General features: G+C 33.9%; 1 protein-coding gene across 5 annotated transcripts in view; it reads right to left on the minus strand.

Moving 5' to 3' along the window:
* The window catches only part of ETV1 (ETS variant 1), an 83,428-nt gene that overhangs the window by 33,799 nt on the left and 31,953 nt on the right, over positions 1-17,676 (minus strand). For 4 of the 5 annotated variants that reach the window (XM_025046931.1, XM_015589393.2, XM_015589392.2 and 1 more), the window contains 2 exons: positions 3,397-3,526; positions 511-699 (listed from right to left, as the gene is read on the minus strand). In XM_025046931.1, coding sequence (XP_024902699.1) covers positions 511-699; positions 3,397-3,526 — 319 coding nt within the window. The remainder of the gene's footprint in view (positions 1-510; positions 700-3,396; positions 3,527-17,676) is intronic. The other variant, XM_025046934.1, reaches the window with a different exon arrangement.

Consider the following 17,676-nt stretch of genomic DNA (forward strand, 5'->3'; position numbering starts at 1 on the left):
ATTCATTTGCTTAAATATTCATCATTTGGAAAGGATGGGAAATGGTTTTAATCAAATAAGTTCTATTCTGCAAAGCTGTGTACAGCTAAACCATTCAATATAAGGTAAAGAACCTAATTCCATAAGCCACCTACTAAAATTAGTCTCCTAACTTTATAGAACAAGTACACACATATGCTCATAAAAATGGGATGATCTGATTTAAAGTTTAAGTGAAGCAATTTAATTCAGGCAAAGCAAAAGGGAAATGTTCAAATGTCAGTATATAGATTAATTTTCCATTTCAGCAACAAATTTAAATGTTTATAAAAGGAATGTTTATAAATGACCTTCTCTACAAATTATTTATAACTATAGATTGTGCAAGCTCTCTCTAAAAGTATTTTGCACAGATGCGCAAAATTAATATGCTCACCTTAAATCTACTACTGGTCTTAGGAATTGGCAATAGAAATTTCTTCCAAGAATGCGAAGAACAGTTTTTACAAAAAAATGGTATTTGCTGTATACCTGTGGTCCATAGGGTAGCTGCTGTCTTGCATGGACTGCGATGGAGGAAGGTGAGCTGGGAAAGCACGGTCAGGTTTCGGGGTGTGAGTTGAGTTTGGAGATGCATGATGTAGTGGGGACACTGGAGTGCTGGATGGTGTTGGGGGGTTGGAGGGCCTCATTCCCACTTGTGGCTTCTGATCATAGGCACTACCCAAGGAACCAAAAAATAAAACAAAACAAAACACAAAACAACAACAAAAAAATACATGGAGAGAGAAGGGAAATAAAAAAAACAAAAACATTTGTTTCTTTGGAATGATTAAAAAAAAAGTTCTAACCCAAGGAAAGAAAAACACATTTTAGGCTTAAGTCATAAGAAAGTTAGAATTGTATGTTTTTTGGGTTTTGTAATTCTAGAACATGTAATCTTCAAAACTGCCACACACTTAACCAGAAAACAGGATACTGGATATATAAGTTGGTAACAGCATAAATATAAAACATATATACTTTTAAATACATATACAAGCAATTTAGTGTAAGAAAAATCACTGTCTATGAAAGTGGCATTATTTCCATTTATTCTTGATATTTCTCCTTGAGCAAGTTTGACAGACCTTTTTTACTTCATGAAATATTTCTGGTATTATAATTCTTTTATGTTAAATTAGATTTTAGAACAAGAACAAACATCAGTTAAACATGATGGAGACCATATCTATCTTGACTTTGTGGTAGAATTTTAAGAAGGCAACACTTTTGCCTTATTTTCATTTTTTTAAATATAAAATAAATGATGCTTGGCATTAACTTCCTCACATGGAATAATAAAGACTAATGAGGCAAATTAAAATCTCTCTGATATATTTAAACTTTCTTAGAGTATAAAAATAAGTAGAAAATGATGTTCTCCAGAATAAAATCCTATTGTCATAGTCAAACTTCAGAAAATTCACAAATGAATAAAATGAGTAAGTTTATTTATGAATTTAATTGATTTCCTATGTGTAGCTTTCAAGAATGTGATTTAACTAATTTTTGTAATCTAAACAATATTTTACTAAAAACAAATTTTACTTAAATTTTCAAACAAAAAATATATTTCTAGGTTAAAATATATTTCCTCATAAAAAAAGCATTCATCAGTACATTTTTTTCTTTTAAAAAACATTTCTTTTTGTGCTGACTTATGCAATAATTTATTCTGTTCCTTTTATATAAGAGAATTACATCCAAGTGCAAAAATACAGAAGTGAAGGAGTATGTGCTATATAAGTCTACTCTTGCCTTAAAGACAATAGTATTCATATAAAAAACATTGTTTGGTTCTGTTTACTTTCTTTACCAATATTCTTAAATGAGAATCCACTTCTTTTATAAAATCGTTCACCTCTCTCATTCCCAGGTTAAAAAAACAAAACAAAACAAAAAAATAAAAAAACTGATAAGTTTTTTGCCCAAGGATATTACTTTTTCCTCATGAAATATTATATTTCTATTGTTTGTATAGAGAAGGAAAACATAATCTGTATTTCACTGTGGGAATTATTGTTCCCCAGGGAGAACCTTAAAATATTCAGTCAATTCCTCTACCGTTAATTTATGGATGTTAGATATGTCATATAATGCAGTAGTTATTTCATAGTCACACTTCTGATCGATGCTGAAATGCAATGACAATTCTATATCTCTTTGGTTCATTAATTAAAAATTCTTTGATATATTAAATAATTATTTTAATATAAAATAAAGGATGTGAATTCATAACACTGAAGGATAAAATGCAAAATTTAAAAACGCTATAAAATAAAACTCAGATTGATCAAATACAATGTCATCTGAACTGAGTATGGTATAGTAATTAGCTTCTACAAGAGATCTTTTTAATAAAAGCTTTGTAGTTTTAATTGAAATGGCTCATAATTGCAGGTTCTAGTGGACCTCCTAGAAAAGCAGGTATGAAAGACAAGTTTGCCAGAATAAATAGTAATAGAATATGCAAGTATTATTCAGCTGCCAAGAGATTGCACAAATTTAAGTTTCTTAAATCGTACATATCCTGGATATAAAGAGTGTAAGTAAGTAGTAAACATATGAGGACTAGAAGACCCTTTAGAATCATAATGTATCATGAATTTGAATTAACATAACTTATAAAACTGCAAATATATATAATCACTGTTTTAAGTTTCTAAACTAACTCCTTTTAAGAACTAAGTTTCTACTATAATTGAGGGTAATAATATTCAATACACAGAGCCAACTTCTTCCTTATGCAATTAGAAGCCAATATGAAAAGTAGCAGAATGCAATTTACTGTGAAGGGTTTTTAATGAACATATATGTTATCAAATTTTCTAACAAATGAACAATGTACTTTTATTGCTCCACCCTTTATTATCATCAGAAAGAATGACTGGCTTTTTAATAGATAATAGCCTCTGCTAAGCCTTATAAAATTCTAACTTTATTGCAATTGTCCATGAATGCATCTTATAGATCATCTGCAAAGCCTGTCAGATAACTAATGTACTGCTGAGACCTGCCAAATGTTTCATATTTTTCTATAAACTCTATCTAAAGTGCATAATGCATTCACTCCAAAGAGATCTTACAATAGCTGCTCACGCCAAGACCCTCTTTTCAAACCCAGAATGCATCAATCACTACAGTAGAAAAGAAACCAACAATGTAAATGAAAATTATTGCTTTAAAATTATTCTAAAAGTGTGTGATCAGATGGTAAATGGTTCTTTGGAGTTCTGCAAAACACATTGCCTAATTTAGCTTGTTATATACTGAAGATATAACTCTTACAAAATATGACTTGAGATTTTATATTATTCCAGACTTTTTATTTCTATAAGAACCACCATCCTCTATATATACACCTGATTGCTTTACCTGACATTGTACAGGCACTTTTCTCCATAGCTGAATTTAAAGGGCTGTTCTTGACTGCAGGCAGAGCCAAGTTCTGAACATGGACTGTGGGGTTCTTTCTTGATTTTCAGTGGTAGGCCATGAAAAGCCACTAGAAAACAAAACAAAAATACCCACAAAAATTAAATGCAATTAGGGATTAATTATATTAACCTGAGCTACTTCTCTTCATTAAAATGTCATTAACCTTTCATATTAACATACATATAAGAAAAATCACATTTGATGAAATTTCATGGAAGAAAAAATTATGGAGAATCTCTGTATACAACTTTTCTACTTTTATTGTCTAACACAATACCTGCTTGAACTCTCTCTTATTAAACTGAATCACTTACAATTTGCTTAGCTGATATTAATAAGAGAAGCTCAGTTTTCATAAAATACATTTTGAAAATATTTCAGAAAGAGATTTCCAGTGATTAAAGCAGACAAAAACGCAACTGATTATACAAGAATTAACGGAAGACTAGAACATAATTTCAAGCATTACCGAAAGGAAAATATCTCAAATCCATCAACAGTAATGGTTTAATGAAATAACAACTGAACTAAAAGAAAATCCAGGTTCAGGTCCAGTGGTAACTAATGATAATTTGGCAAAAAACTCAAAAGATTTGAGGCCAATGTTCATCTATAAAAGAGAGATAAAAGTGCTTGCTTATCTAGTTACTGGAATTGTGAGGATGAAATGTGAGAAATATGTGAAAGCTGACACATGTAATCTACCATAAAACAATTATTCTCCATCAAATGATGATTTGCCCTTTTTCATATGACTTAATGCATGGTTATGTTTATATTCATTAATGCTTAATATAATACAAAGATCATATAAAATATGAAGGTCAGAAGACATGTATTTGAAGGTAATAATAGCTTTAAAACAATATATAAAAACACTATGCATTTTTTTCTTCTATAAGATTGAACAAATATCTATTAAAAGAGATCCAGTCAGAATAACCAAAATTTTAGTACAAATAAAAAATTGGTAAAAAGATAAGAAAAAATAGACATGAGAATGGATTTTATTTTCATGTACAGTATGTCCAAGTATGACTAATCAAAGGATAAACACACAAAGGACACATGTTCTAAAGATTTATTCTAACTACTAAAAAAATTGGAATTAAAACACAAAAAATTAAGTCTATATTCTATACAGATATGACAAGGAAAACCTTGTAGTTTATTATACCATTCAATCTTGATTATGGCATTATGGCATTATAAACTTGTACAAGTTTGAATGATTTTAATATAAGAATTTGATATCAAGAACTCTCAAGCTATAGGAAACAAATTCTATTTGTTTGTACATTTACATAATTTTGATGGAATTGTTCAACAGTAGTACTCAAGAGCCATCTGAAACGTCACAGAAGACAAATTTGCCAAAGAAACAAATTTTACCCGAATTAATGGTCTAAGGAAAACATAATAAATAATCATAAAATAATTTTACTAAGTGATCTATTTCAAAGTATTTCCTTAATGTAACATGTATTTAATATGCCTATTCAATGTAGAAAGTAGAAGAATAGAAACAAAGAGAAATTAAATATGTCTTAATTTACCAAGGGTGCTCATGTTCACTAATTTTACCAAGTCGGAACATTATAATGCATTAACCATTAAGAAAGATTTAAGAACCTCAAGAATCAATTATAATATAAGGACTTGTTAGGATTCTCATTTGAACAACTAACTAGAAAAAGACAACTTTGCAACAGACAAGATATCTGAATATGAACTAGGTATTAGATAGCTTAAAAATTATTGTTAATTCTGTTGAATGTGATAATGGAATGGCAGTTGTACAAAAAAAAAAGACAAAGTCGGAGATTCATAAAGTATTTACAGAAAATAATAAGATATCTGGAATTTTCTTTAAAATAATATGGAAAAAAAGGATAAGGAATGATACAAGTTAGAAAAATGTGACAAATGTTAACAGTTGATTGATGGGTAGGTGGGAGTTCATTATTCTTTCTACTTTTACCTAAGTCTTAAATCTGCATGATGAAAAGTCTAAAAAATATATATTAAAAAAATGACAGAAGATTTAAAGTCATATGTATAAGAAAGTTATTTCCCTGTGGATGTGTATATACACATACACTCACACACACTTGACTTCTTAGAATGACAAATACTGTATACAGAATCCTTAACCACACATTTGTTGCTTTCTTAACAGATAGTTTTCAACTATTTTAGTATTTCTTTGAACATATACAGCAAAATGTATACAGTTGAGTTTAGCACTTTGGATTAAGTATTAGGCTTATATTTTCCTTAAAAAATGCTGTAGTGACATTATAAGGAACTCAATTGGTCATTTGAAAAAGTAGCAAATTGTTATACCTGAGAAATCAGATCTAATTTATAAGAATAAAATTGGTAAGACCTTGAGTTAATAAATATGCAGTATAATGCATAGTTGATTGTATTTATCCATTATATCAGAAACCATTATATTCAATATTATTATATTTTAAAAGTCTTTGGGACCATGAGGGAGAATAAGATTAGTAAACAGGACACAAAAAACACTAATCATAGAAGAAAATAATCTGCAAATTAGGCTTCACTGAAATTAAGAACTTCTCTTCATTGAAAGAGACTATTAAGAGAGTGCTGCAGACTGCAAGATGTTAACAATAGAAAGACCTGACAAAGAAGTCATATTCAGCATATTAAGAATTGCTATGTTAATAAGACAAAATAACCCAATTAAAAATGAACAAAAGATTTGAACAGGCAGTTCATAAAAGGCACCCAAATGGAAAACAAACAAATGAACAACAAAAAAAGTATATGAAAAGATATTCAACATCTTTACCTATCAGGAAAATGCAAATAAAATCACATGCGATTGTCACTATATGCCTACTGAAAGGACTAGATTGCAAAAGATTTGGCATATCAAGGTTGAAGGTCTAAAGCAACAGAAACTTCAATATATGCTGCTGAGACTATAAATTTATAAATACACTTTGAGAAATATTTTGGCAGTAGCTGTTAAGGCTCAATGTAAGTCTATCCCATGGCCAGTAATTACTCTCTCAGGTATGTATCCAAGAGAAAGGACTACATGTGTTCACCAAAAGAGACATATGAGAATGTTCATAGCAGCTTTATTCATAATAGTAAAAACTCAAACAATTCAAATGTTCATTAGCAGGAAAATGGATAAATTAACAGTAGCATGACAGTATTCTATTTATACAACAGAATACTATACAGGAATAACAAGGAACAACTTACTGACACATGCAGAAACATAGATGGTCTCACGGATGTGAAGTTAAGTATAAGAAGCCAAGCACAAGAGTGTGTAGCATATGAATTTCAAGAACAGACTAAACTAACCGATAGTGAAAGAATCCCCTTCTGTTGGTGGATGGGAGTGTTAATGACTGAGAAAGGGCACCAGTCACCTGCTACAGTACTGGAAATATTTTGCATCTTGCTCTGGTGGTGGTTATATAAATATATACATCTGTAAAATCCATCAAGATGTATACTTAGGGTTTTTGCATTATAATAAATGCACATCTCAACAAAAAGTTTAAAAAATGTAACGCTATACGAATTAAGATATTTGAACATGTCTGGGCTCCTGTTCTGGGAGAGACATCTGAGAATGTGCTTCAATTTCATAGGATAAGCAATACAGATGAGTGGGGCGGGGGTAAATGACAAGTTTGGGGCACTATGAGGAATGGTTGCTAGCATGACAATAGCCTCCTACCAAAATGTCCACTGGTATCAACCTAGAAGCAAAAGGCATGATCCATTCTAGAATATACACTGTCTATCTTGAGCTCTAGTGCTTTCAGATTGGATCCATGTACTTCCTGAATTGACTTAGATGAAAGGACATAAGGATTCCCAAAGTGCTATCAGAGTTTAAGTTGATCCCTAAACTCAAGATTTCCAGATTTGGCTAATCATCAAATCACCCTGGCAACTTTTGAAAAAAAGAATCCCAGATCCCATATGTTATAGGTTAAATTGTATCCTCCCAGATTTTATATGTTGAAGGCATACTAACCCCAGAATATCAGTCTGTCACCTTACTTGGAAGATTAAAATGAGGTCATCAGGGTGGGATGTAATCCAATGTGACTGATGTTCTTTTAAAAAGAGAGAATCAGAGTAGAGACAGGAGAATGCCATGTGAAGATGAAGGCAGAAATCAGAGAGATGCTTCTACAGGCCAAAGAATGGCAAAGATTGCCAGCAAACCACCAGAAGCTAGTGGAGAGCCACAGATTAGATTCTCCCTCATGGCCCTCAGAACCCCGCTTGATGCCTTCATCTCAGACTCCTAGCCTTCAGAACTCTGAAACAATAAATGTTGGTTTTTTTAAGCCACCCAATTCAAGGTACTTTGTTATGGCAGCCCTCGCAAACTAATAATATACCACTCCCAGAAATTCTGATTCATGAAGGTTGGGATATATATCAGGATTCTGTATCCTATAAAATTTCTAGGTCATTCTCATAACTGAGCTAATTTCAAATCTACTGTGACGCTTAGCAACACCTGGATCCAGTGTGAACTGCCTTGTAAAATCGATCCAGTACTTGAAAAGACTTTACAAAAAAAAAAAACTATGTCTTCCTTTTCCTGAGATGCCAACGCTCAAGAATTCTCACAGGTGCCCTACTTCCAGAAGTTAAGGGCTCCCCTACTTTCTCCATAACGCACACATTCAACGTGTGTGGGCCTCTTACTTATTATAGGCCCCTGGAACTGTGATTTTATTTTTCTAATCATAAGCCAAATAAGTAATCCAATGAATTTGAGTTGGCTAGGATTTTTTTTTTTTTAATTGCTGTGTGTAAGGAAAACAAGGAGAAGCCACTCTAAAGATCTTAACATTTTGTACAAGAACCACATGCTACTTTATTTTCCTCATTTTCACTTTCCTGCTTCCTGGAGATTCTATATCACAAAAGTGACTTGTCTTATTTATTCTTAAATAAGGGTAGTATAGAGACTCCCACCAGAGAGGGCTGAGCTAAGAACGTGTTGGGTATTTCATCACGGGGCTGAGAGTCTGAGCGTCTGCTAACAGGCAGTTTTCCAGCTCACTGGCACAGGCACAAGTGAAAGCAGCACATTCATTTTGTGCAATTTGCTTTACCTTCCCACATGGAGTTGGTGCATGTAAAAGGCTGTTAAGTACTAAATTATTCCTTATCAAATCACCATCATCTGGAGTCATGATCAACACTAATTAAATTACTTTCGCTGAACATGGCTCCAGCCTGCTGCCGAGGCTGCTAGGTATGTTTCATTTCGCTTACTGTACCATCCTTGCTGGGTCTGGAACAGAGAGCTACAGGCGTCTGCATTGTTTGTAGTTTTAATTAAAGGGAATCTTTCCTTCTTCAGGTATATCAAATCAAGTGAGCTAACTCCTTCATTTCATTTACAAAGGAGTGATGGTTCAAAATGATATGACATTATATCTTAATCCATGATTTCAGACAGTTCAGATAATTTATCTATGAAACCGGCAGTCTTCCTGGGGCATTCCTCAAACACATTTCTATGCAAACTTTAATAACCCACAAGTCCTCTGGACAATCAGACCTTTGGAGGAGAAACAGAAAGAACACTCAAGAGATGCATCTTGCATTTTTTCTTTGATGGTGGCTTGACCTTTAAAACCACATCTTGAGGCTGACTAATGATGACTGAGTTCTTCTAATGGTTAAATTTAAGAGCTCCTAAATACCAGGACTTAAAAAAAATGCAATTCCAAAATAAACTTAACCACTTCTTAATTCAAAAAGTTTACTTGGGGTTATGGTATTCACTGTAAGTATTTGTTAAGTTACTAATTGTTTTCATTTTAGATTTATGAACTATGGAACATCATCTTCTATTCCCTTCCACCTACATTTTAGAACAGAGGCACAATCTTGTCCTCATTCTACTGGAGCATTGAAATGCCCTTGGCTTTCCAAGTGTAATAATGCTGGTATACAACCACATCTTTGGTTGAGGGTACACATATAATAAATCACACTTAAACACCTAAAATAAAGAGGAAGATAATGAACTTAAAAATTTGCTCATAGGAGAATAATTTTATAAACAATCATGACGCTGGAACATTTAAACTGGAAACAGACTATATTTGTCATAACTGACGGGTTCATGTTTGATCCAAAGAATAAACAGTGAAATTTATGAATTGAGTTTTGGTTTATATTTCTATAGTGAAGATGACGATGTCTTGTAAATTTAAGAAAAATAACATGTTTAATTGTAGGCGTTGACTTACTGAATTGTGGTTGAGTTTGGCATTGTGATAGAAAACACTAGCTATAATGCTTTTTTAAAAAACTTCAAATTTACATAGCATTATAAAGTTTTCAGAGAATCTTTGCTTATTCTATTTGGTTCTCATCATTTAAGACAAGAAGGACATTATTTTCTCCTCTTCATTTTGCAAAAAGAAAAAAAAATATTTGCTAAGCTCATGTCTAACAACAGGTTAGGAATTAGAGACCTGAGATTTTTTTAGAGGCAAATTTTGAACCCCTGAGCACAAATTCAAATTTATTTTGAATAAACACACTTATGATTTCTTTCATACATGAGTAGTACTATACCATTATATCAGATGTTTCTTCATCCATTCATTTCTCTATTAATTCTTTCATTTACTATGGCCCAGATACTATGCCAGGTTCTGAGATGGGGAGAGAATATGGAGCTACAGAAAGATGAAAAGTTAAGATATAGTCTTACTATCAAGAGCTCATAGAAGTCCAATTAGAGCTTTAGGGTTTTGTTTTTGTTTTGTTTTTGTTTTTTTTTGTTTTTTTAAGTTTTCTCTAATAAAGGTATTGGCAAGCCTTCTTTAAGTTTGATTAGTTCATGTGTATGTGATGCATATTTCAGTATACATGACCTTAGTAATATATTCTTGGCACTTGTATCTAAATGAAAACACTTCTCAGAGCATTCGTGCTTGGTTTTAGGCATTCTGCCTTCTTTCAATTTATTACTGTGACCAAAGGCATTTAAAAATTCACACCACTCACATTTCACTAAAGGAAAAATGTTGCTTTCCAGCATCTAAAAGCTTTCCCTAGACTCTGATAACCAAAATGTCACAAGTGATGGGTCTTCTTCTATATGTGGACAGTGAGTGTAAATACAGTGATAAGTTGTCTTGGCACTGACCTTTCACTGTGCTTCCCTCTCAACTCTTATTATAAGAGTGAAATACAGTAGCAATTTCTGTGAGCACAAAACAATTACCCCAGAAAGAGAAACACATCACATATTTAATTACTTCTCTAAACAGAACCATGTCTTTGAATCAAAATTGTATCTTTTTAAGCAAAACTAGCTAGGAATACAGAAACTTGATGGGAGCCATAAATTTTGATGTTGAGTTTCTAGTCTGCTCAAAAATTCTCTTTTAGAATAGACTACTTGTATGATGTTCTAGAACGGGGCTTGGCAAATTACAGCCTGTAGGCCAAATATGGCTTCTCAACTGTTTTGGTAAATGAAGTTTTATCAGAACACTGTCCCACTCATTCAAGTATAGTCTAGGCTACTTTGAGTAATGGAGTACTTGTCACAGAAACCCTAGGAGCTTCAAAGCCTAAAATATTTGTTATATGACCCTTGACAGAAGAAAGTTTGCTGATTCTTATCCTAGATTATGGTCTACAATGAAAAAGGAGAAAGAAATTATAAATGTGGAGGAAGGGTACAGTGACATCCGTTAGCAATAGGGTGCAGCTAAATTAATTAACAAAAGACATTTAATTTTGTTTTATTAACTCTGTTTACTCAGACTCTCAAAACCTAGTGTACAGCCTTGTGTAGCCAATTTATGGGGAATACACAAACAAGATGATGAAAAAGACACAATATTGAGGCTCTAAAACAGTACAAATTTATGTACTTTGAAAAACTTCAAGGCATTTACTTAGACCATGATTATGTATAATGTGGAGAAATTTTTACACTTGTCTACAAAATATAACGGAGAAAGTCAAAACAAATCATTCTGTGGACACCAAAGTGCTTGTAAAAAATTTTTTCACTTGGCTATAGCAGTGAATTAAAAAAAAAAAAGATAAAAACACTGTAAAAGGGTAAAAATGTAAATGGTATACATAAATTAGATTATTTAAGACCAGATACAAGCATGGCATGAAAAAAGCATGCAGTCTTTTATACAAATATATGTAGTTAAGAATACACTCACTAGCTGAAAATCGTTCACTTTAAGTTACTAACCCTTCAGTTTCAGGTGATAAATGAATAGCAATGACCTCAATTAGTACTCGGTTAAATTCCAAAAGCAAAGGGGAAGGCTTGTGTACAAATAAAAACAACTGTGTCACATCCTCGGTAAATCCATCTTCCAAGACACACAGAAAAGCAGCAGGCACTGCTTCTGCATCTGAGGCTCTCAAAGATTCTTTTCCAGTACATTTACCTCTTCCGAGCCCTCCCCACCCCCACTGTGCACACACACCACTCACGCGTACATACACCAACATCCATTACTAAAAGGCCTAATCTCAGCTATCAGCAGAGTGCCTTTATGGGGCCATTAAACCATTTCTCTTGTTTACAGTGCCTGAAGAAAGACGTGAATTATGTCTGTGACAAAACAAGCGATAACATTTCTAAACTGCTATCAAAATGCAAACTGAAACACATTTAAGGACAGGGACCCTGATTCAAGTTTTCATGATTTTCCATTATTTGAAGCATCTGGAAACACAAACACCTATATTTTGAGATAAGAATTTAAACCATAGCACAGTGAGCTGATATTTATTTTTTCTTAAATAATATTCTTTAAGTAGAGCAGTTATAAAATAGATACAATGTTTTTAAAGGACTATTATTATCAGTTGGAATAGATCCCATACCTAGTATGCCCTTTGATGTTATTTTGGCAACACATAATATGCTTTTTAGTAATAATCACAAAGACAAAGTAAGAGAGACTAACCTTTATTACGAATCTCAGAATTTTTTTAATTGAAGAGGACATTAGATATGAATAAGTTTTAGGGATCAAGTTATGTTTGTACTCAGAAACCTTCGTACTAAAGTGGAAGCCCAATGGATAAAAAGATAGAAAAGAGGAGAGCTCCTTTCATTAGAGGAAGGCAAACGGTCATCGACATGCCCCTACCATGCTTCCGGATGTAAACACTCAGCATCTGTAAGGAACTTCCTGGGCGGTTTGGAAACCAACACTGTCTCAGAGAAAGCACGTGTTTCTCAGAAGAGGATATCAAACCTGTTTTCTAATACCAAACTGCTATCAGTAATAGCATCTACACATCCTGCTGCAAGGGAGTCCTGCATGGTCTGGCCAGGGTCACGCCTGAATAGAGGAGGGAATGTAGTTTGAAAAAGTCCCAGAGGTGATTCTGCACCTCACAGCCCCATCCAGTATTGGCTGTCTAAAGACTCGGAAACTAGTGCTGAGGACAAAGCTGAAATCAGAAGCCAGGAGTCCTTACATTCTACAGAGTAAAGCCTGATTATGTTACTGCCTCACAAGACAGTTGTTTCTTAAAAGTACACTTAATAATCCAAATTTCTCTACAGAGCAGAGTACCATTTTGCTATCTTAATAGAATGTAATAGACCTGAAACACAGGGTTTGGGCTTGTCTTTCTTCTCTTCAAAACTAGTAGTGATAAGAAGATGCAGCCAACTCTCACTCATTTGAAGGTCACTTACCTAGCAGTCCTGAAAATCTAAACCAGAGGTTGCCAATATTTGTTTGGTTCACAGATGGTTTCAAACAATTTCAGTTACTTGTGATCATTTAAAAATCAGCTTCAAAGCCTTTTTCTGGTTTACAATCTAAACTTCTGGTTTCTCTAGGAAAAACAAAACAAACAAACAAACAAACAAAACACACTATCCAGTAACACTGAGTCCACTTTCCAGACAGAAAAGCAGGGCAGTGGTTGCCTGAGCCGGTTGTCAGCTTTCCCTTTTCCCAGGGCTCGTGTTCTCATACTTGCCACAGTCCCCAACATCCCCACCACTCTGCACTTCATTATCTCTTGCACTAAATTCTCTTCATTCACTTATATACTTGGAATGAGGGTTTTCTACCCCTCATCTTACACACAGCTAATTTCATTAGTGAGTGTGTTCCCACATACGGACCTGCGTGTGCGTGTGTGTGTGCGCACACACAGACACACACACGCATGCGTTCACACTCCACTTCTAGCTAGTAAAAAGGAATATTACAAAATTCATTACACGGTGGCTCAGATGCTCAAGTACTCCTTCTCAGGCAATAAGGCATAGTGGCAAAGCTAACAGTCACTTAAATCTTCCTGGTTTCAAATCTTGCCACTGCCACTTACCAGCTGTAAGACTAGGCAGGCCACTTAACCTCTCTCTGTGCTTCAGTTTCCTCATCTATAAAATGAGGATAATAGCACCTGCTCGTGGAGTTGCTGATAGGATTAAATGAGACACTATTTATAAAGTGTGTAGTAGGTGCTCAATAATGTCAGCTATTGGTTCTATTATTATTCAAACCCAGAATCATTAGACATTTGGCTAAAGAGAGCATGTAGATCCTCCAGAAACAAAAGTGGTTAAGAGCATGGATACCTTGTCTTGGCTTTGCTACTTACTAGCTAAAGGACTTCTGGCAAACTAGGTAACTGCTATGTGACTTAATTTCTCACTCTATGAGGCTTATCACAGACCTTCCTCATGGAGTGTGTGTGAGAATTAAATAAGGTAACTCACATGAGAATTTGAAATTTTACCTGGCACATAGTAAGTACTCAGTAAATGTTAGTTATTACCATTATTCATCCAACCACCTCCTTTCATAGAAGATAACTCAAAGAAGTGACTTATGACAGTAACAGGACTCTGGCCATCAGACTCTTACTTCACTAATTTTTCTATTTCATCTTGCTCCCAATTTCACTTTATGTCTGTCAACTACATTAAGAGCAAAAAATTTACACAGGAAAAAAAAATCTGTAAGGAGAGGTTCCTGGATAGAAGGAAAAAGTCAACAGTATGGCCCAGCAGAATGAGCACTGGATTAGGAGTAAATTAACTGTACCTAGATCTGACCCTACCCCCTAACTAGCTGTGTGACCATAAACGAACTGTGCAACTGCTCTGGACTTCCCTCCCTAATGTACAAAATGAAGGCATAAGACTAAGCAATCTTTCCTCGTAGCTATAAAATTTAATTCCTGGGTGTAAGTACCTTACTGATGTCAGAGAAGAGGAAAATGCAAAGATCTGATACAATTCAGAAGGCATAATGTTCTGAAGTCATGCAGGCATCTACATACCTCAATAATAACTGAGGGCATTACTGTGTTTTAGCAAACAGCAGTCACCGAAATTCATAATTATGAGGAGCCTTCATCGTCATGAAAAAGCAAAATCAGATTTAATCTACTATATTCAAGAAGGGAGGGTCCATAATGCACATTAGAAAGCTGCACATGCAATATGGTTACCATTTTAAAACACTTGATGCTTTAAAAGGTGTTTCATGGACCACCCACTTTCCAGTTGATGTCGGAAAGTAATATGTTATTATAGTAATAAAATAAAAAGCAGAAGCAAAGACAGAAAGTTATTTTCCTGATTTCAAAAGCATCACAAGTACCATTAACTGAAAAATAAAGAAACCAAGAACAGAATGTGTCGATTCATTCCTCTAAATTTTAAAGCCCAACCTTACGATCACAGTACTTCAGCAGTAGTGGCACTAAATGGTCCTGATCTTCTCAGTCTAATTGCCAGGAGAAAGTATCCTGGGAGGAAACTGGTTCTTCCATCTGGAAAAGGGTAAGAACGGGGAAAGAAAGGCCTAATGTATGAACAATCCAAATCTAATCAGTTTGTATTTTTGCACTGGCTTCAAATCAGATCTTCCTACCCCTACTGGTCCAGTAGATGGAAAGCAGCACGACACTATTTTTTTGGAAACAAATTCTGTACAGTGAGCCCAAACATACAGTACTTCATATCCAACTGGCAGGAATAAAACCTGAACATGCTGCAGCTATTTGAGAAACAGACCTAATAAAATGAAATAAAGTTCTAAATCAAGATGCCCACCCAAACCCACACCTCTCAAAAATTGCTCTACTTAATAAATTACCTAATTATGACTTTCACGAATATGTAAAACATCTCTTCTGCAGAAATTGTTCCACTTTGCTTCAATATAAATACTCTTTGTAGCCCTATAACATTCCAAAAATAAATATTACTTCCCTGCCTAGTAATTCTGCAATTTCTTTCAAATAATAGACACACTATTTGGAAAAGACTTCATAGTAACTATTATTATCCTAGCTGAGAAGAGGCTGGAAGATTCCAGCACTTCCTGGTGTTTCTCGGTCTAGCATAAAGAAGTTCTTTGGAATGCTATGACAGATGGGCCCTGCAGAACACACAGACACCAGGGGTGCTCAGTCCACACCACTGGGTGACCGTGAAGACAGGTCCCTCCCATAGTTAGAACATATAAAAGCTGGGCTTCTTCTATCTCGCATCTTCTGCCTCATCCAACTCCTTAGAACAAACCCCAGAGTTCCACCCTCTGTACACTATCTGTATAGATCTCTAACAAATGATTCAGAAAAAAAGTGGTAAAAATATATTTGAAATCCACCAATACCAAAAAGAAAATAGATAATAGACAATAGAGAAGAATCAATGCAAATGGTAGCATTTAAATATATTTTACTTATAAGTAGTCAACAATAAATATGATTTTTAATTTTCTTTATTGAATCACAAACACAGGAGCTCCAACTTAAAATTTTATATTAGTTACTCTATAAATAATAGTAACATAAAAATCAAAATTAAGATAATATTTCATTGCCAAAGAAGACTGCCAATTACTAATATGCCTGTCATCACTTTGGAAAAATAATTACAAAAGAAATAGCAGTTTCTACGATAGGTTAAGTTTTACTAAGAACAAGTAGCCAAATAAATGTTTTTATGAAATGAAGTATAACCATTTCCTTCAGTATTATTTTAAAAGCGATGAAATAAGTTATTAGTGATGCAAACACTTGCTTAAATGAATTTATTGCTGTGGTCTTCAGAACTGGAGGAGTATAATTAGAAATTTAGAACTCATCTCACATACATCAGCATGACCTGGAAGTCCAGAAGTAAGAGAAATACTTGGTGGTGAATACCACCACCAAGACAACTGAAACTCCACCTATATACCACACTCAGAAGCCTAACAACATCCTAGTATCATTTCATATCTTCAAATGTTTGTGCTTTACTTGTTTTAATATTCGTCCCCTGAAAAGGATCTTTCGATTTTGATTTGATAAACCTGTGCTGCTTGAAAAATTCTATTTCCTTTCAAATTAGTGCCTCCTGACTTTTGATTCATAATTTCAACACACTTTTTTCCCAGGCTGTATGTGAAAAGAGCCTTTAATTACATGGTCTTAAATTGACCAGTTTAGTACAAAAATGATGCACTGGATAAGTGGGAGGCAACACTCACACGACTGAGGAACACCTGCAACATTGTGAGGTCACTCCACTGAAGATATGATTGATCCAGACATTATTGGCCACTTGGCCCCTTGTTCGAAAAGACCCCATCCACAGACTATCAACATTAAAAATATGTTATTAATACCAGAGCTAGAAAAGTTTGTCCCTCCAAAAAAGAAAGCCAGCTGGCTAGGCCAAAAAAACTGTCTTTCAGTAAATGCCAATAAAACTTTACATGCTGCCAAAATAGCAAAGATGGAGTAATTACAAAGGAAACTTTGCAATTTTCCTGACAATAAACACCTTCTTAAGAAGAAATTGTCTGTCACCTGGCCTCAATTGTTATAGATGTTAATACGAGCTAGGATAAATCCTGCAAAAATTTTATTTAAACCAACTACTAATTTGGTACAAAAATTTTATAACTTCTTCCCCAAAATAAATTTAGGGATTTTTTTTTTTAAATGGCTTGTAATGTTTAATTTAATGTATACTGGAGCAGTATACATGACGAATTACCACTCTTACAGAAAAACTTTTACTCAAAGTATTTTGCCCATCTTGGAAAATGTTCATTTTACTCTATCAGATTAAGAAAGAATCCCCTCATAAGAAAAAGGGAGAGGCATGAGATATAAAAGTGAAAAACTATAATTTAGAGGCCACATTTTTTTAAT

The sequence above is a fragment of the Pteropus alecto genome, unplaced genomic scaffold (assembly GCF_000325575.1).
Source record: "Pteropus alecto unplaced genomic scaffold, ASM32557v1 scaffold21, whole genome shotgun sequence".
Classification (NCBI taxonomy): domain Eukaryota; kingdom Metazoa; phylum Chordata; class Mammalia; order Chiroptera; family Pteropodidae; genus Pteropus; species Pteropus alecto.